Consider the following 23329-nt stretch of genomic DNA (forward strand, 5'->3'; position numbering starts at 1 on the left):
ACGTGGCAGGAGAGGGAACAGGAGGCTGGTGACATCCAGTACCAGCTCCTGTCCCCAGCACAGGGTAGGAAGAGATGAGAGACACCCCCTTCATGAGTAAACCCTTCTGCAGCAGAAGCAATGATGCACAATGACTGCTTCTCGCCGTCTCGCCCCGTGTCATCCAGGAACTTGGCTTAGGCTGCAACTGTCCTCACCATTTGTCTCCAAGGCAGATTGGTGCCTCTGGCTGTAAATCTGCTGGGGAGCTCATGACTCACAGTGGAGCTCTGTGAATTATGTGGCACCAACTGCTCACCTTTCTGAAGGCGGTTTTGGCTCCCCAGGATGTTTGTGCAGGAGTGAATGAGCCAACACCGCGGCAGGATGACTGCAGCCCTGCACAGACACGCCAGGAGAAGGGTAAGAGTGTGCCCTGTGTCAGCAGGCCTGGAAAAGCCACAAGGACTCAGTGTTGCTGTAATTACAAGCCTGCTATGAGGGATTTAAAAAGAAAAATCAACAAAAAAACAATGAAGAAGCTTAATCCTAAGCTCCGTTACACATATGTCCATCGGCTGACTTCTGTCCAAGTGGAATGGTTTATCTTAGTGTCTCCCGTGATGGATACAAAGCCTTGGGACGTGCCCATCCTCAGGGTGTGTCCTGGGGCACCAGCACCCTAGCTGCTTGGTGGGAGAGCTTCGACACTACCAGGGCTGCTCCTCCTGCTTTGCGGCTCTGGTGAGTGAGCCTGGATGTGAGGATGGCCTTGGGACATTCCAGTGTAGCCAGGGCTCCTCTCAGCTTCTCACCTGCACGCAGGTGGTGGCACAGCTGAACCTTTCACCACCACACACAGGTTGCTGCTGCAGCTGGTGCAAGTTGGCACTGTGCTGGCAGTCCCCAAAACACCTTTTGGCAAGAGCTCAGATGCTTTTTCCTTTGTGATCAGGGCTGAAACAAGCCTCTGGAGGACCTTTGCTCCCTGGCTAATGTCCACTGGTCCCGGACCCATTGTCTTCCTAAATGCACAGGCAGCCTGTGACCCATGTCACGCCTGGCAGCTCATGACACACAAAGGCACCGAGCACAGCCAGATACTGCCAGAAGCATTAGGCAGTGCTGGCCAAGGACAAGGTGGGATGATAAAATTCAGCCCCATCTGGAAAGAGCAAAGGCCACTGAGCACAGGTGGTTCAAAGGCTGCACAGTGTGTTTCTCTTTGCTATTCATTACACACAGGGGCTCAAAGCCCCCCTAGTACTAGGAATGGGAGCTGTTTTCTTCCCGTGTATGAGGTTTTCTGTGTAAACTGATGTCTGGGAGCCCTTCATGGAGGAGCTCATAATTTTGAAGTCACCTCCTGAGTACTGTAAGCTGTCAGGAGAGGTGATGGATGGATCTGGTCTTTTGGGAAATGTAGTAGAAATGAAGATCTGTTCACATCTGTTTCAGGTGCGTGGATTGTCTATGATTGAGTTCGTTGCTGTCATGCACGAGTTGGAACTTCACTTCTGAGAACTCCTTGTTATAAAACATCTGAGAAAACTAGCACCTCTGACAAAATGCTGCAGGATGTGAACATCTGCTGGAGCCGCTTTCCCCATGGTAAGCCCATATTCTTGCTTGTGAGACCGTGGTATAATCGAAGCCCCCTTCACTACTGCTCTCTATTCTCAACCTTCTCTCCTCCCTTAGACCTGGCACAAGGGGCATTTCTGGGAAGCTCACCTGTGTGGTATCCCCTTCTCCCATTGTCTCTATTCCTTTTCTGAGACAGCCTGAGGTGGCACTTGATCATGGCAGAAATGCTTTTCCTGCTCCCACCTTTCCCCAGGTGCTTCTGACTCAATGGAAAACCCAGGAAGACACCCACCATCCTTATCAAGATGCAACTAGCCCAGACACTGCTGCATCATAACGTTTTCCAGCCCATGTCACCAATGACTCAGCCTCCACTGACAGCAGTCCCTCAGGGACTATTCACCCTATCTTTCCTCCAGAGGCCACTCCACAACCTGTGCAACCCACCGAGCTTTGTATCTTCTTGTGCTGTGCCTGCTTCTCAGTGCTCCTCTGACACGGTGCTGCAAACCACCTGGGAAAGCAGGAGCGAAAGCAGACATCCCAGAATCTCCGTTAGCTTTGTTGTTTGGGGCATATGAATTAGCAAAGCTTCTTTCTGTTCAAGGTGATGCTCTTGCAGGGCCATTGCCGACCATTGAGGAGTTTACATGGCCACTTGGGTTTTTTTTCTCTCTACTCTGATTCTGTGGGTTACTTTCCCAAAGATAATTATATGACTCAGGAAGACAAACGCATACCTCACATACTTGCGGGAACTGTAATGCCAATAGGTGGTGTAGAGAGTTTTGAAGCTCTTTGAACACACAAGAACAGCTGAATTCCCGTGATTTACCTACCCAAGCCAAAGCAAGTCCAGGCAATGGCTGCATAGTTTTTGTGGAGCTCTTACCCAACGGAGGACAAACGTCTTCCTGAGAAAGATTTGGTCTCGCAGCACCAAGGCACGGTTGGTTTTTCTCGCCGGAGAGATCACGGGTGTTTTGTCAGGTAAGATTTGCCATTTCTGTTTTACCAGTTTTTGAAAGATCTTGTCCATACTGAAGCTGGAGTGGGAAGACTTTCTCCTATGAATAATAATTAAAAAAAAAGGCAGTTGTGTGCTTTCTGAGAGGTCGCAGGAATGGCACAGGAAATTATCATCTCTCAAATAGATAAATGATTGTTACGGGTAAAATAACCTGACAGATAATCACCTGTGAAGATAACTGGCAAAAATGAGATGTGGTGGTGCCTGGTATTGCTGATTTAGCACAGACATCTCTGCAAAAGACACAAAGGGAGACGCGGCTTTTGCTTCAAGCACTTTTAACATTTGAATCGTTGAGTTGCCATTCAATTGGCTGATTTTGGAAGAAAAATAGAGAAGTAAGAAAAGAAATTTTATTCCATGCAGTAACTTGGAGGACTTTATGGATCTTAAAACCACCCCAAGTCAGGGGTGCCACTGCAGCCAGCATCTCCTGTACCTTGCCATCAGTGGTGGTCCTGCCATCCTCTCATCCTTCCATGCAGTACAATGGCTGCTCCTTTGAGACCTTGGTGGGGGGCACCTTTGCTCAGGAGTGAGTCAGAACTTGACTACAACTAAAGCTGGTATTTTTAAAGCTTTTTTGTTCTTCCTGGCTATCTGCTTTGGTGGGTCTCACTAGCTAGGGATGGGCTATTCAAAGGAAATCATGACATATAAATAGGGATGTGTTTATTGATTTGCTTTCTACCTGTTTTTCCAAAGGGACGTAGAGTGTGTACTCATAAAAATGCTTCTATCTCCTGTCCCCATTAATGTAGGTGACTTGAAACTACCCCCCTGCCAGTATGTCCCCTGAGACCAGATGGAGAGGCCATCCAAAAGGGCTTCAAAATACTAAAGGCTTATCAGAAATGCCTTGGGGTCCCCTGAGCAATGTTGGGACAGACAGACAAACAGAGGCACAGGGGTGGCAGCTGTGCTTTCTAGAAGGCTTCTTTTGGAGAGATTGTGTGTTTCCTGGCTCCTAAATGGTTTTGTTTGCTGGGGTGAAGGGAGCAATATGACTTTCAGCTTGTCCTGACGTGTCTGCTGAGTGTAAACCCGCAGCTTTTATAAAAAGTGCTCCTGTGCTGGGGACTGTGGAGGTTTCAAGTGCTTCTTGGCTCTGGGCTTCTCCTTTAGGTGTTGTAAAATCAGATTAATGGTGTATCAGTTTGAGATCACTGCCATGAGATCATGTAATTCATTTGTGATCTTGCTCTCTGCCAGTTGGCTGAGATATGCTGTTTTTTTTCAAAACAACCTTTTCCAGAACAACTACAAATAGAGCTTTTTGAAAGGTGGCATTACAAATAGCTCATTAATAACTTTTGGGCTAATTAAGGTAGAGCACATCTAAGGCAGTAAAGGACAGCAGCTGGTTATCAAAGGCAGATGTCAGGCTGAGCTCTGCGGTACAGGGGAAGCTGTTTATCACTTTGTGCCCTTTGCCGTGGTCATCATGCTCCCAGTTACGTGGGTTTGTGATGTCCCACTCCAAGGCTTGATCCTGCCTTGCTTAGCTCTGTAAGGCTCAGTCAGACCTTCTCATTCCCACCTGCATTGCCCTTGGACAGATAAAGAGCCATGGAGAGGCAGGTGCAGAAATGTGACGCCTTCACAGGGCAGCAATACCTGCCCAAAAGCAGCTGCCGCTTGCCCAAGTGATGTGACTTCACCTCAGCACTTCTCTCAGATTTGGCCTTTTTGCTCCAAGCAAAACAGGGGTTCAGGGGATGCTTTAAGTTCTCTGTATTAATTGGGAGGGGGAGTAATCTGGGTTACTGTGTAGGCACCATAGGGATGTATATACCATTTTGGTCAGCATTAGGCTGAAACAGGCATCATAAAGATGTGTATAGATTTTGGTGAGCATGGCATTGGACATTTCCAGCCTATGCCTGATTAAACGAAGGCTGTGTTACTACCTCAATATTTTTGCAGGGCTCTGGGAAACATCCCAGGGAAAGGGATATATCTCTTAGCACTATCCCATGTATGGCTGCTGTGAGACCTTCTCCCACAGTCTGCCTGAACTCTTCCTCTTCTCCAGCTGGACCAAATTCCTTTCTCCAGTCCTTGCCTCTTGCCTCAGTCTCAGTCCTGCCCTGACTGCCCACCTCATACCTTTGGTGTAGTGAATGCCTGTTTCAAACCACACAAATTTCTCGGAGGCATAAATTAGAGTTGCTGGAAAATACACTAGCAAGGACCAGCCTCCACTGCAAGGTTTGCAATGTGAGCAGAAACAGAGATTTCTCTCTCCTGTCTCACGCTCCCCCAACAAACTTATACCCAAACCCACTCTCCTCAATGTCCTCCTTGCTGCTTAACCTACCAGATCACCTCAGCTGTTATGTAGCCCTTTCTCTTTCCCCAGTCCCTGCTGATGCTTATTCACCTTTTACACCAGAGTGCAATGTGCTGATGGTGGCTCTGCAGCCACAAGTCCTGGCCTCCTCACCAAGCCCTGTGATTGTGGGGCTTGGAGCTGCTCTGCTGCCCAGGAACTAGCTGTCTGCACCTGGTGTTCATCTCCCCCAGGCCAGATCCTGCTCAGAAGTTTTCACACATCAGCTCTTCTTGGATGATACAAGGGGTTGGAAGATTGTTCACCTAAACAAACAAATCACTAAGTGTAAAGGGCTCCTGTGTACTGCTTTGGGGGTTCTGGCCAGTAAGGTGGTGTGTGCTTATGACCAGACCTAAGTGCTCACCAGCACTAGCAGCGCCCAGGTCAGATTGGGCTGAGCATCTCATGAAACAGTGCCCTTCTTCATTCCTCATGGAGGACAGAAGTAGCTGAGTCTGTGTTTTCTGAAAGATGCCACTAATTTTTATCCTGTTAGGTAGGGGAACACAGATAGGGCTCTGAAGCTGAACTGTATGCACAGAATCATAGAATCACTAGGTTGGAAAGGACCCATTGGATCATTGAGTCCAACCATTCCTATCAAACACTAAACCACGCCCTTCAGCACCTCATCCATCCATCTTTTAAGCCCTCCCAGGAAAGGTGACTCAACCACCTCCCTGGGTAGCCTGTTCCAGTGCCCAATCACCCTTTCTGTGAAAAATCTTTTTCTGATGTCCAGCCTAAACCTCCCCTGGTGGAGCTTGAGGCCATTCCCTCTTGTCCTGTCCCCTGTCACTTGGGAGAAGAGACCAGCTCCCTGCTCTCTACAACCTCCTTTCAGGTAGTTGCAGAGAGCAATGAGGTCTCCCCTCAGCCTCCTCTTCTCCAGGCTAAACAACCCCAGCTCTCTCAGCCATTCCTCATAAGGCCTGTTCTCCAGCCCCTTCACCAGCTTCGTTGCTCTTCTCTGGACTCGCTCCAGAGCCTCAACATCCTTCTTGTGGTGAGGGGCCCAGAACTGAACACAGGATTCGAGGAGCAGTCTCACCAGTGCCGAGTACAGAGGGGGAATAACTTCCCTGGACCTGCTGGTCACACCGTTTCTGATACAAGCCAAGATGCCATTGGCCTTCTTGGCCACCTGGGCACACTGCTGGCTCATGTTCAGTCGGTTGTCAACCAACACCGCCAGGTCCCTCTCCTCCAGGCAGCTTTCTAGACAGACTTCTCCTAGTCTGTAGCACTGCACAGGGTTGTTGTGCCCCAAGTGCAGGACCCGGCATTTTGGCCTTGTTGAACCTCATGCCATTGGTCTCAGTGATGCAACAGCATCTCTCAGGAGATGCAATAGTCCAGAGAAATGGGAGCTCTGCATCTCCAATCAGCAGTACCTGGTTGAGCCATGTGAATGGAGCCAATTTTGAGGTCACTACTTGGGCAAATGCTGCCAGCCTCTTCTTGTCCTCTGGATAAAGCCCCGGCGTGCTGGAACATTTAGGGTTTGATGCTTTAATGTCTTGTCTGTCTGGGTTAGTCTCAGGTCATTAACTTTTATTTTCCTGCTGTGCTGGCCATGTGAATTCTGCAGTTTATGGTACTGAAAAAAAAATCCCTGTGGCACTGCTGAGTGCCCAGAGAGGCTGTGAGACAGATTGTCTTAATCTGGAAATGCTTCAGAAGAGGAGCTTAACTGGAGCTTGTCCTCTGACAGGCACTTCTTACAGATTAAAGGGGTTGTAAAATATTGCTGAAATGACCGTTCCAATGTTACACTATTTTATGCTGTGATTTGGAAGAGATTGGCAGGTTAGGCTGAAAATGGACAGTGGTTTGTGATCTGGGGGGTGGTTATTGGGGTATTCCAAAAGTTAAATACCCCCTCATTATTTTTTATATTGTATCAGAATATAACATATAGAAGTAGTGTCGAGTCTTTTGTCATCTTGGCTTTTTCTGAGAGGACTGGTGGATGCTGTAGGGGTATAAAATGAGCTCTCCCTGCCCTAAGTGAGGACTGAACATAGGACTAGAGTGCAGATACTTTGGAAACATCTGACATTTAATTCATTCTCTTCCTAAAAGATGGAGGTGATAGGTGTTGATTATTGACTACAACAAGGCTGAGTGCTTCACGCAGCTGGAGCATAAATCCCAGCCCTTGCGAGGTATGAGGCTGAATGGCAAAGTCTTTTTCTCCAGCTTTGCATTGAAGCAAGAAGTCCATTGCATGAACATTCATGCAGCTCTTAGGCTCTGGTCCATGTTTGTACCCATCCCTTTCCCTCCAGTCCCATCCTGTTGGGCAGTCACAGCAGAGAGTGGGCACAGGAGACACTCTGAGGTGAGAAGAGGACCACAAACCCATCCCTGATCCTGTGATGCTGGCCATGAGGACCTTAGCACCTCTGCTGGCACCAAGCTCTGCTGTATTCTCACAAAAGGGAATGGACTTACGCTGTGTCAGGGGAAATTTAGATTGGAGACTACAAAAAATTTCTTCACAGAAAGGGTTATCAAGAACTGGAACAGGCTGCCCAGGGTGGTGGTTGAGTCACCGTCTCTGGAGGTGTTTAGAAGGCAGGTAGATGAGGTGTTTGGAGATACAATTCAGTAGTGGACAGGTAGGGTTGGAGCTGATGATCTCAAAGGTCTTTTCCAACCTAATGATTCTATGATTCTATGAAGGGATGAATGCACCAAAGCTACAGCCACAACTGAGGTTTATGATCTTGTAGGTGTTTCTGATTGACGGCATTATTATCCCTAATGGATTGTGATTTACTTTATTTAATATTGGTTGGACCTTCTGCACTGGGAAAGTCAGAAGTTTTACATTTGCAATTTAACTTCTGTGTGATGAGAACTCAGGATTCCTGTTTATATGGATTCATGTCTATATGATTCTGAACAGAAAGGGACACTGGGCAAAGAGATGAGGTTTGGTGGTTTGCTTTTTTCTTCTTTCAGAGAAATGAGTGAATATGGAAAAGTCATTTTTATTTCCTACACTATCTTGATAAATTGCCCTTCTGTTCTTTCTCTCTTACACTTTTATTGAACTTGCAAACAAACCTCTCCCTTGGCAGGTGGAAAGAATATATTACTAGCAGTATGCATTGACAAGATGTCTTTCCGTAGTGGAGCTGTACAAATAATAAGTTTTTCATTTCAGTGACTGAATGGAAAAATTGAAAATACTTTTTGTTTTGGGTTACCCCCTAAAGGAGAATGTTTCTTTTCTCCTTTGATTTCTTTTCATAAGCATTACACGAGACGTTCTGGTTTGAGATTATATGGTGCTTTACGTAACTTAAAAAAGGAAGGAAAAAAGAAAAGAAAAGAAAAAGCAAACTAGGTCACTTTCAAATGAAAAATGTCATTTGAAAGAACAGCAAAAAAGATTTATTTTTTAAATGTAAAAATGGAGCCTTACAGCTTTTCTCAGAACGTTTTCTTCTTGTTCAGCTAAAGCTAATTGCATATTCAACCCAAACTCACCCAGAGTCTTGACACCTCTTAATTGTACTTTGGGTGAATTTGCCGCATCAAAAAAACTCCATTCAAGTTCCACCTGCACACAGCAGTGACCTGTGCTGTCTGCTGCTCAGCAAATACATACACACACACACGTATTTTGTTCTACTTAATTAAAATGTTGAGCAAGAGACTGTGTGAAATGACCTCTCATGGATCTTGCCAGCCAGGGAAGCACCAGCACAGCCGTGATTCACTGGGTGAGACCCAGCAGTGCGCTGGGGCAGTGGCTCAGGTGGTGCTGTGCCAGGAGCCACCAGAGTGATACCCTAGCGTGGGGCTGCTGCCCCTTCCTGTAGTCCCCTCTGCTGTGTCGTCTCCTCCCGATGGGATGGTGGCTGGGCTGTGCCTGTGCTTGGGAAATGTGGTACTGTGGCTTGGCCATCTTTTGTTTCCACATGAGAACAGACCTCATCCATCTCTTTCTTTGCTTGGTTTCCTAAGGAAAAGGTGCTGATGTGATGGTGTCCCTCCAGTGCTAGCTGCCTGTCCCTCCCAGGAGGTCCCTGGAAGCATTAAATTCCAATAAATTCCTACAAATGATGATGATGAGAATCAGTGGCTAAGTAGAGAGGTACATCTCAGCTTCCAGTGTGGCTGATCCCAGGGCAATCGCCCCACTGTGAAAGCAGCTCCATCAGTGCCATTTGGGGTCTGAGTTTGCCTCAGACAATGTTAAGAAAGTCTGTTTTCACCTCCTCTTCAGCATCTTCCTGCAGAGGCAAAAAAGTTTTGTAATAAGTTTTGTTGCATCCCCAACACTGTTGTGCAGCCTTAATAAACTAGCAGTTGTTGACACTGGACGGACTCCATTCCCTCATGAATCCATGTAATCCTGAAAATGTAGGGATAGATGGAATGCCCTTTGTGCCTACCCCACCAGGGATGCATAAGACATCAAGGAAGAAAAATGTCTCCACCTACTCCAATGAAAACTCAGCTGCAGCAAAACTGTAGGTAGCACCAAATGGCTGATAGACAGGAAAATAATTCACTGTCTACACCAGAAATGGAGTTTTTAGTGTTAGGAACCTGAGCTTTAACTGATCAATAATCTCTGTCCTCCCTGGTGGCTCACACCCACAGTTCCAGGCCTGGGGCAGTCGTGAGAGCTGAGTAGCCAGTGGTGGCAGCACATCAAAACATGCAACTGATAATTCCCAGCCTGTGACTCCTGTCCGTGGAGGGGCTGGGGTGTGGGAGCAAGGGCCAGCAACCTTGCCCACTCCCCTTACAGCCTGGACCCCAATGGATGCCCTCATGGCATGTCCTGCTCAGAAATAAAACCCCATCCCTGCAACTATCGTGAGGGATTAGGAATTTCTCGGTGTTGGTCAGACTGACAACAGAAAATGGAAGAGGTCCGAGCATCAGTGGCCTTTTGACACAGTAGGGAGACTTGTTGATGTGATAAATTGAGGCTTGGTAGTCAGCCACTCCTTGATCCAATAGTTCCCTGTAAGCCATGCAATTTCCCCCCCCCCCCCAATTTCTATTTTGTTTTATTTTTTCTTGAAATATCAATAGACATAGTCCTGTGCTGAGGGAAGCCTCTCAGCATCTGACCATGGTATGGACCATGACAGGCACTCAGAGTATCTTCTGGTTATTCCTCAGAGCGAGCAGCAGGAGGCATTGCAAGCAGATTTTTGATGCTGCAGATCAGAAATGGACCCTGGTGAAAACTGGAAGCTGGATGAAATCAACTGGTTGTCCCATGGTGGGATCCATTCCTTCGCCAGTATGAAAGCAGGTAGGACACGATTGGTGTTTTTAATCTGCCCAATGAACACACCAGGAGCCTTCCCAAAGTGCTGCTGCCCTGTGCTTGCAGTGATGCCAGGGAATTTGCTAGGCTACATCCAGAGCAAGGCACCACTCAGTATGGAGGTGGGAAAGGTCTGATCTAAGCTACAGTGTCTTGCCAGGAGCTGACAGACTGACACCAGCACTTGATTCATGGCTTGACTTTCTTCTCTGGAGCAACCTTTTTGCCAAAATAACTCAGAAAATCCAGCTTTTGGCAAATTAATATGCCCCTTGTGCTAGATGTGACCACCTTCATTCTCCACAAGCAGAGCTCTGCAGATGACAGTGACTGGGGAGGGGTGGTAAGGGGAGCTGGTAAAATGCTCCCTCCTCTCTTCAATCGTGCTTGTATGGGACAAATTAGAGTCGCTCCTGGGAGGCACTCTGTCCCAGTAGTGACAGGAGGGCAAAGGGCAGCCCTGGCTGGAGCTCCTGTGCAGGATCATTCAAGGTTTCAGCCCACTTGACCATGGCACAAGACCTCCCAAGCTCAAGGCTGGGGTCCATCACTCTCCACAAACTGCCCGTCTCAGGAAAGCACTCAGGACAGATGCAACGAGAAGTAGCTGGCAGAGCTATTTCTTATATCAATTATTCTCTACCTGATTTCCAACTAGCTGACATAATTTGCTTTTTAATCCCTGTTTGAACATTTGGCAGAAGCAGCCACATGTGCTGCCTGCTCTGCCTGAGCTCACCCTTGTCACCAGAGGTTCCATCCCCCAGCACAAGCTGCCCCTCCCTGGGCAAAGCTCCTTCTTTAGCTGGGACACGCTGTGCCCCGGACTGAAACCAAAATAAACCCACAGCATTCCAGATGACAGCACCTTGGGAACGGAAGCATTTTGCTTTGGTAAAATGCTTCACTTATCGCCATCTGTTTCCCTTGGCTTCCCACTGATAGCTCAGATGCCTAGGGAAAGGGGAAACGGACAGTCTGAGACATGGCATCACCTCCTTTTTCATGAAAGCTGAATTAGATAAGTAGGTTTATACCACTGAATCCAGTAGCCCTGGCTTCAATCTCGCCAGCCCAGCACCACTGGGTGGCATCCTTATGACAGCACATCTGCTGCTTCTGCAGGTCCCCAGCCCAGGGTGGCTCCAAGGGACCAGCACAGGGATGCTTGCTGCAGTCCATCCTTTTCCCCTATTAGAACAATCTTTGCTTCTGTTTTGTTTTCTACAATCTTTGCTCTGTGTGTGAGATTGGTGTTACTGTTTAGAGCCATAGCAGCCAAGTAACTGTTGGTTTTGAGATCCCGCTGTGCTTGAGTCTATAAAGCAGAGGAGGGCAGAGTCACTGCTGTCAGTTTATAAAAATTCAGTTAAATGTGGATATACCTTGGCCTCTGGTTTTGTATGCAGCCTGTTGCTATTCTGAATTAGTGGCTCACAGCCTTTTGTAACAGATGAGCCTAATAGCACTTTATAATGGAGGTGAGATCTCTTAGAGATGTCACAGGTATGGATTACCACATGGCGTCATGCGCCTGCCCTTCTTAAACATCTCCCTTGAACCCCCTAGGAACAGTCCAGCTCATGCATTGAACAAATGCCACGAACCTGAAAGAAATAGAACCAAAAGCCAACAGGAAAAAAAAACCAACTTTCTGAAAATGTATTTATTTTTTTAACCTGCATTGAGTTTCTGCAGTTTGGCAGCATTTTGACATTGAAAGAAAAGTTTGAAAATAAAGAAACCTCCACCAACGCCAAGGCATAAATGGCATTTAACAATTGGCCACATGCTTCTGTGTGGCTGAAGGTCCTTCAGGTGGTAAAGGATCCCTGTGCTCTGCAGCCATGAGCAGGCAAGGACAGGTGGGCTTGTGGTGGGATTTGATTTGGAATCCAAAATAATATCATACGAGTTTCTGGTGAGAGATTCTACCAGCTGAGGGTCTTCCAGAGCCCATGATCTAACCTGCCAGAGGTACTGAGTTATGGCAATATTATTATCAGACTTAAAGGTTTGTTCAGCCTCTGAAAAATCCCAGCTAGAGCATTTTCCTGCTCCCACTGGTTAAACCTACCCTGGTTGTTGTTGTTGGGGGAGACTGTAGCCTGCAGAAAAACTTTGCTGTGGGCAGGATGCTTCTGGCCATGCCCTGAGCACTGGGTGAGTTGGGAAAAGGGAGCAGAGAGCCACAGGAGAGCCAAAAAGGGAAGCATGGCCGGGGATCCCAGCATGCGCAGAGAAAGGGCAGCAGCGCTCTTGCTTTTCAGCAGTGCTGGAGGGGGATAAGGATTCATCCTGCCAAGTATCTGTCTTGAGCTTACTCCAAAGTTTTTTGGTAACAGCTGGATTAAAAACCAACCTCAACAAATGTGTAAAAGTTGTCAAGGGGAAGTGGAAGTAAGCTGAGTAGGGGCTTATCTGTAGCATGATTAAAACAGTGTTGTCACCCCAGCTCTCCATATCTACCTCTCCAGCTGACCTTTCTGAGTATTTTTTCTTCTTCCCTCAGACAATGAGCTCTCTGAAGGTGCCCCAGCCCTCTTTGGTCTGGATCAGCTGGGTAAGTCCATGCACAATTCATTTTCCTCTTTCTCTTTTTTTTTCTTATGTAGAGTAATTAGGAGAAGACACAAAACATAGGGCAGCCATTGAATCCTTTCTGTTGCATAAATTCATCATCACTGGTGCCACCTTTCTATGTTGCTTTTGAATGCCATCCATCAGGACAGCTGGATGCTAGATGTGATTAGTACATTTCTGTATTGATGTGGACTTTTTCCCCTGGGAGAATGAAGCTGTCACCTTTCTGTGGCAGAGTGCTCTCAGATCCTGCTGCTTCTTGGCTGGCAGTTTGAGGTTTAGCCTGCAGCTGGCACAGGAGCTTCTGTGACTTTCTGATGCCTTGCAACTTGATGAGGATCTTTTGCCCTCGTGGGAGGCTGAAGTAGAGGTGTGTAAAGTGAGAGTGAAAAGTAAAATACTCAGGAAGAAAACAGACTCAAATGGGCTTGGGAAGCTGAAGGTTTCTGAAACTGGACCCATGAGGGTTCCCTATTTTGCAGTGATCTCCCCTTAATCCCAGGGCCAAGGTCAAAAATGGTGTGCCGTTCAGGAGGAGATAGAGGTGCTCAAGGTGAGATAGGGGTGAGGATGTGAGTCGCATGCTGAGAAGCTTCTAGCAGAAGGTCTGGCATGTGAGGAAGAGGGAAATCAAGCCCTCAGCCCCTCCTGAGAAAATGGGGGAAGGCTGGAGACGGCGCATGTGCTTAAGTGCAAATTAGATGTGTTGGGAGAGATGCCGGACTCAGGTCTATGCTCTCTGTCTTTCTTTTCAGCAGCTTGGTGGGACTGTTCTCACACACTGCAATGCCCATCACCTCACATGACCAAGCACTCACCCTTACCCCCAAGGAAAAGGCAGCACCCTCCTCCTCACTTTCATGGCAATGAATTCTCCATCCTTGGAGATATTTGAAAGCCATCAGGACGTGATTCCAGGCCACTAGGTGGCCATGCTTGAGCAGGGGTTGTGGACCAGATAGTTGGAAACTTGGGATAGGAAGGCAAAAACTGCAGGAGCCCAGAACAGTGGTTTCTATCATGTGTAACTATCTCTGCTGTAAACCTTTGCTGCTAAGAACCAGGATCTTGAAAAAAAATCCTGTAAATACAAAAATGCCTATAAACTGCATGATGCCTTTGTGGCTCTAGAAGGAGTGGCTGGACTAGCAGTTGCCCTCACTGGCAGTCTCATACACCTGATGGTATGTTAAAGGAGTCCTTGTGAGCTTTCTCCACTTGGTGTCAGGATAGATACTCCTTTGACACGTGTTCACCCAGAGGAGTGTCTAACAAGTAATGGGAATAAAGCCAAGAGCTGCCTCATTCATTACATGATTGCTGTTAAAACACATCAAGTAACTTTAAAATGCATTTTCTGTGACACAGCTTCCACCAGCTCCCTTTTTCTTAATCATCCTCATTTTATTTCTTGGCCAGTGCCTTCCCTCAGTGACACATGCCCATTTCTCCTAAGTTTGGCAAACCCTCCTAGTCTTAGCAAACTTACTCAGTGACAAAGAACAAGCTCGCTGTCTCTCAAATAACAAGATTTGGTTGGGTTTAGCTGAGTAGCAAAGAAACGCACTAGCAGCTAGACAGATGTTTTAGATGGGCAAAGTGAGGCTTGTGGTGACCGCTGGTCAATGGGCAGGACCCTGGCTGGGCAAGGGTCAGAGTTGTAACATGGGACATTTGGCTTCCTGGCATCCTGCTTGTGTTAATGGGGAAAGTTTGTACCATCCAGTGTGATCCATTGCCTCCCGAGGTGGTGGCTGGCATCTCGCAGGACTTCTGCACGGCCTTGCTCCCAGCTGAGGGGCAGCAGGAGCTTGCTCAGACACTGCTTTCCTCTGCACAGCAATATTAGACATACCTCAGCCTGGAAAAGATTATCCAAACCAATGCTTGTATCACCTTACATTTCCACTCCACCTTCCAAGCACAGCACAAAACGTTATTGCTTCATCCAAAGTAGACAAGACAGACAAAGGATGTGAGATAGCAGAACAAGTAATGGAAAACTGATCTCTCCTCCTGCCTCCCTCCTGGCTGGTAAGTTTTCATCTGAATAGGTCTCCTGATCTGAGTCATGCACAGCTGCATGGTCTGTGGTGCCAGGCAAGTGACGGGGTAAGAACAAGCACCTGCGGGAGGATGAGAGGACAAGATCATCCCAGGAGCAGCTCAGATTTATGCTGTGTTTAAGTCATCATGTAACCAAGGACGGAGAATACCAGATCAAAAGTGCTCAGCCCTAGTCAAACCAGACACCTGAATGGCAGGAGTTATTAGTAGAGGAGCAGAAAATAATGCAGCATTATAATAACAACATCCCGAGACAAAACATCAGTATTGTAACAAAGTACCGTCGCCATAAAAATCACAGAAAGGCAGGTCTGAGCAGGACTTCAAGAGGTCAGCTGCGCCTCTTTTCTGCCTGACGGCAGGGCTAGGGCCTCCTGTTCACCCATAAGCCTACAAGGAGGACCAACCCATCCTAGTAACCTTCCCCGACAATCCACCCCAGTGCTTCAATACACTGGAAGGCTTTTCTTGGTGTCTAATTAAATTTCTGTAATTTAAACCAATTACGCATTGTGCTGCTGAAGGCAAGCGTAAGCAGGGAAAAGCCCTTCCATGGGTCAGACTGAGAGTTTCTTGTCCTCTCTGTCGGGGCTGGAGGTTGATCCCAATGAAGGATCATTGGATTGCATGATGAGGTCCTTCTTGTCTTTCCTTAGGTCCACAGTGATTAATCAGAAGAAAAAAACCAAACCAAAACAAACTTATACCTCCTCTTCCTTTTTTTTTCTTCATCTTTCTCTCCTTTCCTACAGTTTTGGCTGCTGAATTTCAGCCGACATGAATCAGACTGTGACTATTGTGTTCCTTTTGTTCTGTAAATTATTAAAACAGAACATTTCACACTTGCTTTGTGGCCCAGCAGAGGAATGCTGCATTGTCTCCTTGGCAAGTCTGGAGGTGGAATTTCTGGCTGTGGAGAAAGTGAGATCAGGGAAAGAGAAACTCTTGGAACGGGATGTGCAGACTGCTTCACTGTTTCTCTCTTCTGCTTGCATGCTTTCTCCCTGTCTTCCATTCCTTCACCCCTCCCCTCTTTTCTACCTCCTTCCTGCTTCACTGGCAATTTTTCTGCTTGCTGCTTCCAGATGATTTAGCTGAATATCAAAAAACAAGAAAGAAGACTGATGCAAGGTGAAAGCCTCCAGCCCAGAAAGCCTTGGGTAGACTAATGGGAATGTGATGAAATGGAAAAATAAGGTAGGAGTGTGGAGTATGAACCCCACTTTGCCAAAATCAAGATCAAAATGCTCATTTAGGAGATGCAGCATTTCAGTGGAAGCCCCTAGGAACTGTGGCTCACATTTCTCAGCAGCCGACCACAGGAGGGATTAGCTGGCTGTGCTATTTATACCTGTACCCTGGGTAGGGACAGGCTGCTGGAGGAAACTCCCCACAATGCCAGCTTGCAGGAAGCACTGCTTTTGTGATACTGTCTGCCAGGGGAATAAATACGCCCAGGAATGAAATCCCATTGGATAAATAAAAAGGAAAGGAAAGAAAAAAAACTAATCCCTGCCCTGTTTGTTCCCACTGCTTCATAGCCATCCAGCTGTTTCTTTTCCTTTGTTATCCTGACCTCATCTTGTACTGGAGTGAATCCAGAGAGTCAGTGCTCCGCTTAGTCTTCTTCTGCCAGAAACCAAACAGGTCAAGTTATTAGAGAGAAAAGAAAGCTCTTTGGCAGATCTCGAAAAACAGATGTGCAGAGATTTCTGCTTCTTCCAAATACAGTGCTGCTTGTTGAGTGCGTATCAGAAGGGACCTGATAAATATGCACAGTTGTCACTGTGCAAATCTCAGCAGTGGCTATTAATTTAGCAGGATGGGTTTCTTTGGGGCTTACTGAGCTCACTGCCTACCTAGTAGCAAAATTGCTTAAAACCCTTCTGCCGATGTGGTTTAGAAAGCACTGCTCCAGCACTGCAAGAGGATTCGCATCTGCTCAGCAGTTAGAGATGCTTCAGGGCTGCTGAGGATGGGTAGAAGGGTCTCTGCGGGGCAGGTGAAGCCTGTGACTGTCAAGAAGTAGGATTACCTCCACCTAGGATAATGGTAAGGGTATCTTTCACTTCAAAGGCTTTGTGGCTTTTATTCACTAAACTTACCTGGGTGAAGCTTTCTACACAATGTATTGTGGTTTCTTGATTCAGCTCTTGCTATGGTGTCAACATTGCATGGCAGTTATGCCATCCCCAGTGCTGGTGGGCTCTGGTGTCACAGGCAGAGGTGTTATTGGGGCTGGAACTCTCCAGCTGCCCATCGGCTGTCGTTAAAACCAGCAGCAACAGCAAGAACGGAAACTGCGTGCAGGCATTTGGGGTTGCCGAAGTGTCAGGCAGAGCAGGACAATTATTTGTTTGCTTGCAGCATTAGGAATCTGTGGGATTACACGCATGGGTGGGTGCAAATGCAATGAGTGTCAAAATCCGTGTCTGCCTGTGGGCTGGGATGGCCACATCCCTTCTGTGGGGCCTCAGCAGCCCAGCCCCAGGTCTGGCAGTAGCACCCACTCAGACCTTCCCAGCCACGGGGTATTTGGGATGGTGCTGAGGTGCTGGGTGATCCAAGGGGGTGCAAATGGCCAAGCAGGAGAGGCATCTGGAAATGCTTCTGTTTTAGCACGCGGCTCGCCAAAATGCTTAGGAAATCTGTGAGTGGCGTTTTTTTCTGTGGTGGGGTAGAACAGACATGTGCTTCCAGATTATGGCTCCTATGTGCCTCCTGCATCTGTAGTTACTGTGGAGAAGCTGAAGGCAGGTAGCGAAGTGAGATGGCACTGTCATCTCTACTGACCTGAAAACTGGATTTGTGGTGGCACTTGGCCCCATCTGAGCAGGTTAGGATCAAAAGGGATGGAAGGACAAACTTCTATCTTTCTCCAAATTCAGTGGGGGAAATAACATAAAAAATATAAATATGTATATACACATTAAGCATATATATATGTAAATAGTGCAGCTATTAAAAATTCATTGGGGGAGCAATGTATTTATATATATATTTATATATAAAATTAGTGGAGCTGCAAAATGGAGGCACTTGGGCAGTAGTGGCTTTGTCCTCCTGGGCAGACAGAGCTCCCCAGTGACAGTGGCAGGCACTCCCTCTCCAATTTGCCATCCTTCATTCATCAAACCAAAATAGAGTTGAACACAAAAAGACTTTGAAAGCTCTTTGGAAATATGTCCCAGAAAATGAACAATGTGCAGGAAAAGACACTTTTACTTAGGCAGAAAAAAAAAGTCTGTTTTCCTTGGAAACGAAACTGCATGTTTCATGAGGTCCTTGCGATGCTACTGAAAGCAGCAGATAATCCTTTTTCTTGGTATATTTGTCCTTCTTGCACTGAAGAACACGGATTGTCTTCTAGCAATTATATCACTGATCATCACACAGCAGTAGGTAAAAGGGAAGCATAGACAGTGGAGTCAGAATGAGAAAATAAATAAGTCCTTGGACAGGCTGAGTCTGCTTGGCTGCAGGTGGCGCAGCCAGATTGCACTGTAGTCACCCAGACCCCGTGGTATAGACTGTGAAGCAGAATAACCAGAATAATATGTCCAATTTTGCCCAACAAAATGCTAAAATCGGTGCATGACAAAAGCAGCGCTTGAATTGCCATTTTGAATTGGGTTCAGTGAGCAGTGGCCTGACCCAACCCCATCCACTGCTGTGAACAGGCATTTAACAAGCTGAGGGCAAAATTTCGTGTTCATTTACAGCTGAGCAGGTTCACAGTTTTCCTGTGTCCATAAGTAAAGTCAACATTTATCTCCAGGGGAGGTAGGAGAGAGCAGCTGTACAATCTGAAAAAACAAAGGCAAGTTCCTCCCGTGGACCAAGGTGTGTATCTATTATCAAGGTTCGCCATGATTTTCCAGAGGATTTAGCATTTAAAATCCTTAATTTTGGCCTGACTTGCTCTGAGATACCCAGGACGTCTTTAGGAAACAAAGGAATTGAACATCCCTCTCTCGTCCAAGTCTGATACCTTAAGCACTAGACACTATTTTTTCCCCCAAGGAGGCCAAGGATGTGACGGTTCCCTTCCCTTCCCCTCAAACAGAAGCATATTTGTGATTTTCTGCTCTCACACATGAGCATAACCCCAGCTTGTATTTAGATGACCTCCGAGAGACAACTAATAGCTGCTTCAGTTTCAAAACTTCAGAGAGACAGCCACAGGGACAGCACCCTACTGTCACCTCTCCTGGCATGGCAACACAGAGGGAAGAGCACCCTGAGGATGCTCAGCTCACGTGGGAAATGCTCTGCAACTAACTGCTGCCATGGGAGATGTGCAGATGCAGGAATGGAGAAATCTGATTTCAGGTTTAACAAGCCAAATGCCGGGTCCTGCACTTGGGGCACAACAACCCTGTGCCGTGCTACAGACTAGGAGAAGTCTGGCTGGAGAGCTGCCTAGAGGAGAGGGACCTGGGGGTGTTCACAGAATCATAGAATCACCAGGTTGGAAGAGACCCACCGGATCATCGAGTCCAACCATTCCTATCAAACACTAAACCATGCCCCTTAGCACCTCGTCCACCTGTGCCTTAAACACCTCCAGGGAAGGTGACTCAACCACCTCCCTGGGCAGCCTGTTCCAGTGCCCAATGACCCTTTCTGTGAAAAATTTTTTCCTAATGTCCAGCCTAAACCTCCTAAACCTGCCTAAACCTGGCATCTTGGCTTGTATCAGAAACGGTGTGACCAGCAGGTCCAGGGAGGTTATTTTCCCTCTGTCCTCGGCACTGGTGAGACCGCTCCTCGAATCCTGTGTTCAGTTCTGGGTCCCTCACCACAAGAAGGATGTTGAGGCTCTGGAGTGAGTCCAGAGAAGAGCAACAAAGCTGGTGAAGGGGCTGGAGAACAGGCCTTATGAGGAACAGCTGAGAGAGCTGGGGTTATTTAGCCTGGAGAAGAGGAGGCTGAGGGGAGACCTCGTTGCTCTCTATAACTACCTGAAAGGAGGTTGTAGAGAAGAGGGTGCTGGCCTCTTCTCCCAAGTGACAGGGGACAGGACAAGAGGGAATGGCCTCAAGATCCGCCCGGGGAAGTTTAGGCTGGACATCAGGAAAAAAAATTTCACGGGAAGGGTGATTGGGCACTGGAACAGGCTGCCCAGGGAGGTGGTTGATTCACCAGTCATTCAAAAAGAGTGCCCTGTGGGGCAATCCTGGGAAAAGCATGCAGAGGGACTGCAGAACCCAGTTTGCGCTCACATGGCCCCAGGGAGGGGAATGAAGCATAGTGTAAACATCTGAGGCTCTCTCTTATGCTGTCCCACGTGCCAGACCCTTGGCAGCAGGGCCAGAACAGTGAGATGAAGAAGTGCCTCTAGTTCTAATGAAAATGCATCCCATGGAACTGGTAAGCCAAACCGCAAAGAAACTCCTAGCTGACAAACGCCCTGTATTCCTGTTTGTGCAGTGCTTGCATCCAGCATCAGTCTTATATCCTTTGATGTCAAGGGATACGTGCAGCTCCTGTTCAAGCAAAAATACGTGATGAAGTGGGAGCAGCAGGGGAAATGGGCTGCGTTTAGGAAGGGGGAGCTGCTTTTAAGAACAAGGGCCTATCCCAGCTCTGCAGTGTCTCGATACAGCCCCCCGCAGTCACACGCTCCTCCAGGTGTAGGGAAAACAGGTGATGCTGTGGGAGACAGAGAGGATGCTCAGGGTAAACATAGGGGCCTCATCACTTGGGTTAACTCAATCAACTGTCCTGCTGAAGTGGCATTTGGGTAGCTTGCATTGGTGTCTAGAATGGGATTTAGCTCCTAGGCAGCCCCACGCATGAGGTGCGGAGACCACACTGCCACGCAGGCTTACTCCTGGGAGCACCCAGGTGCCTTCGGTGGCTCCATTTGGAGCTGCGAATCATAGAACCATAGAATGGTTTGGGTTGGAAGGGACCTTAAAGATCACCTAATTCCAACTCCCCTGCCATGGGCAGGGACATGTCCCACCAGACCAGGCTGCTCAAGGCCCCATGCAACCTGGCCTTGAACACCTCCAGGGATGGGGCATCCACAACTTCCCCGGGCAACCTGTTCCAAGCCTCACCATGTTAATAGTGAAGAATTTCTTCCTAGTGTCTAGCCTAAATCTTCCCCCTTCCAATTTAAAGCCATTTCCCCTCATCCTATCACTCCATGCCCTTGTAAAATGCCCCTCCCCAGCTTTCCTGTAGCCCCTTCACGTACTGGAGAGCTGCTAAAACGTTTCCCTGGAGCCTTCTCTTCTTCAGGCTGAACAACCCCAACTCTCTCAGCCTGTCCTCATAGGGAAGGGGCTCCAGCCCTCTGATCATCTTTGTAGCCCTCCTCTGGACCTGTTCCAACAGCTCCATATCCTTCTTATGTTGAGGATTCCAGAACTGGACACAGTACTCCAGATGAGGTTTCACAAGAGAGGAACAGAGGGACAGAATCACTTTCCTCAGCCTGCTGGCCACGCTTCTTTTGATGCAGGCCAGGAAATGTTTGGCCTTCTGGGCTGCAAGTGCACATTGCCACCTCATGTCCAGCTTCCAATCAACCAGCACCCCCAAGTTCTTCTCTGCAGGGCAGCTCTCAACCATATCATCTCCCATCTTGTACTGAAACTAGGGATTGCCCCGATCCAGGTGTAGGACCTAGCACTTGGCCTTGTTGAACCTCATGAGGTTCTCACAGGCCCACTTCTCCAGCCTGTCCAGGTCCTTCTGGATGACATGCTGTCCTTCCAGTTTGGCAACTACACCACTCGGCTTGGTCTCATCTGCGAACTTGCTGAGGGTGCACTTGATCTCACTGTCAGTATCATTGGTGAAGGTATTAAACAGCACTGGTCCCAGTACAGACCCCTGAGGGACACCACTTGTCACGGATCTCCATCTGGACTTTGAGCCATTGACCACTACTCTCCGAATACAACCATCCACCCATCAAGTCCATATCTCTCCAGTTTAGAGAGAAGGATGTTGTGGGGATCGTGTCAAACGCTTTACAGAAGTCCAGATAGATCACATATGTTTGTTTACCCATATCCACTGCTGCAGTCACCCCATCATAGAAAGCCATAGAATCATAGAATAACCAGGTTGGAAAAGACCCACCGGATCATTGAGTCCAACCATTCCTATCAAACACTAAACCATGCCCCTTAGCACCTCGTCCACCTGTGCCTTAAACACCTCCAGGGAAGGTGACTCAACCACCTCCATGAACCTGGTCACACAGGATTTGCCCCTGCTGAAGCCATTCACCACCTCCTAGTCCTCCATGTGCCTTAGCACAGCTTCTAGGAGGATCTGTTCCATGATCTTCCCAGGCACAGAGGTGAGGCTGAAAGGTTGGCAGTTCTCAGGGTCGTCTTTTCTACCTTTTTTAAAATGGGCACAATGTTACCCTTCTTCCAGTCACCAGGGACTTCTCCAAATTGCCATGACTTTTCAAATATCATGGAGAGCAGCTTAGCAACCACATCGGCCAATTCCCTCAAGCCTCTGGGACGCACCTCCTCAGGTCCCATAGACTTAGATACATTCAGGCTTCTCAGCTGGTCGCTGCCCTCCCCTACAGCAGCGCGACAGCTGCACCACTCAGCTCCGTGCCTGCCAAGCTCCAGCACAGTCTGTGGCCGCCCCTGAGCCCCTGCACTGGGGACGGAGGGAGACAGTGAGGGAGAGAGCGAGGGAGGGAGGGAGGGAGAGAAGGAGGGAGAGAGGGAGGGAGGGAGGTAGGAAGGGAGGCAGAGAGGAAGAGAGGTAGGGAGGAAGAGAGGGAGGGAGAGAGTGAGGGAGAGAGCAAGGGAGGGAGGGAGAGAAGGAGGGAGAGAGGGAGGGAGGGAGGTAGGAAGGGAGGCAGAGAGGCAGAGAGGTAGGGAGGAAGAGAGGGAGGGAGAGAGTGAGGGAGAGAGCAAGGGAGGGAGGGAGAGAAGGAGGGAGTGAGGGAGGGAGGTAGAAAGGGAGGCAGAAAGGGAGGCAGAGAGGCAGAGAGGAAGAGAGGGAGGGAGAGAGCGAGGGAGAGAGCAGGGGAGGAAGGGAGGGAGGGGGAGAGGGAGGGAGGGAGGTAGAAAAGGAGGCAGAGAGGAAGAGAGGTAGGGAGAGAGGGAGGGAGAGAATGAGAGAAGGAGGGAGAGAATGATGGAGAGAGAGAATGATAGAGCGAGGGAGAGAGTGATTGAGGGAGGGAGGGAAGGAGAGAGGAAGAGAGGAAGAGGAGAGGAGGAGAGGAGGAGAGGAGGAGAGAAGGAGAGGGAGAGAGGGAGAGAGGGAGGAGGAGAGGGAGGTGCTTGCGACAGTGCTGCCCCGCGGCCTTAGCCCCCCCGCGAGGCCACGCCCCGTCCCTGAAGCCCCGCCCAGACCCCCCAGGCCGCGCCCCCTTCCCGAGGCCACGCCCGCCGGAGGACGCACCCTCGTCTTGGCCGCCCCGCCTGCCCGGCTCCAGCCTCGGCTC

General features: G+C 48.4%; 1 protein-coding gene across 2 annotated transcripts in view; it reads left to right on the forward strand.

The window, feature by feature from the left end:
* Positions 1–1446: 1446 nt before the first annotated feature.
* AMOTL1 (angiomotin like 1) overlaps positions 1447–23329 on the forward strand; it is an 82027-nt gene continuing 60144 nt past the window's right edge. The window contains exons 1-4 of one of the 2 annotated variants that reach the window (XM_069883395.1): positions 1447–1590; positions 1820–2556; positions 10086–10221; positions 12749–12799. In XM_069883395.1, the coding sequence (XP_069739496.1) occupies positions 10137–10221; positions 12749–12799 (136 nt within the window). In that variant the 5' untranslated portion in view covers positions 1447–1590; positions 1820–2556; positions 10086–10136. The remainder of the gene's footprint in view (positions 1591–1819; positions 2557–10085; positions 10222–12748; positions 12800–23329) is intronic. The other variant, XM_069883393.1, reaches the window with a different exon arrangement.

The sequence above is a fragment of the Phaenicophaeus curvirostris genome, chromosome 1 (assembly GCF_032191515.1).
Source record: "Phaenicophaeus curvirostris isolate KB17595 chromosome 1, BPBGC_Pcur_1.0, whole genome shotgun sequence".
In the NCBI taxonomy this organism is placed as follows: domain Eukaryota; kingdom Metazoa; phylum Chordata; class Aves; order Cuculiformes; family Cuculidae; genus Phaenicophaeus; species Phaenicophaeus curvirostris.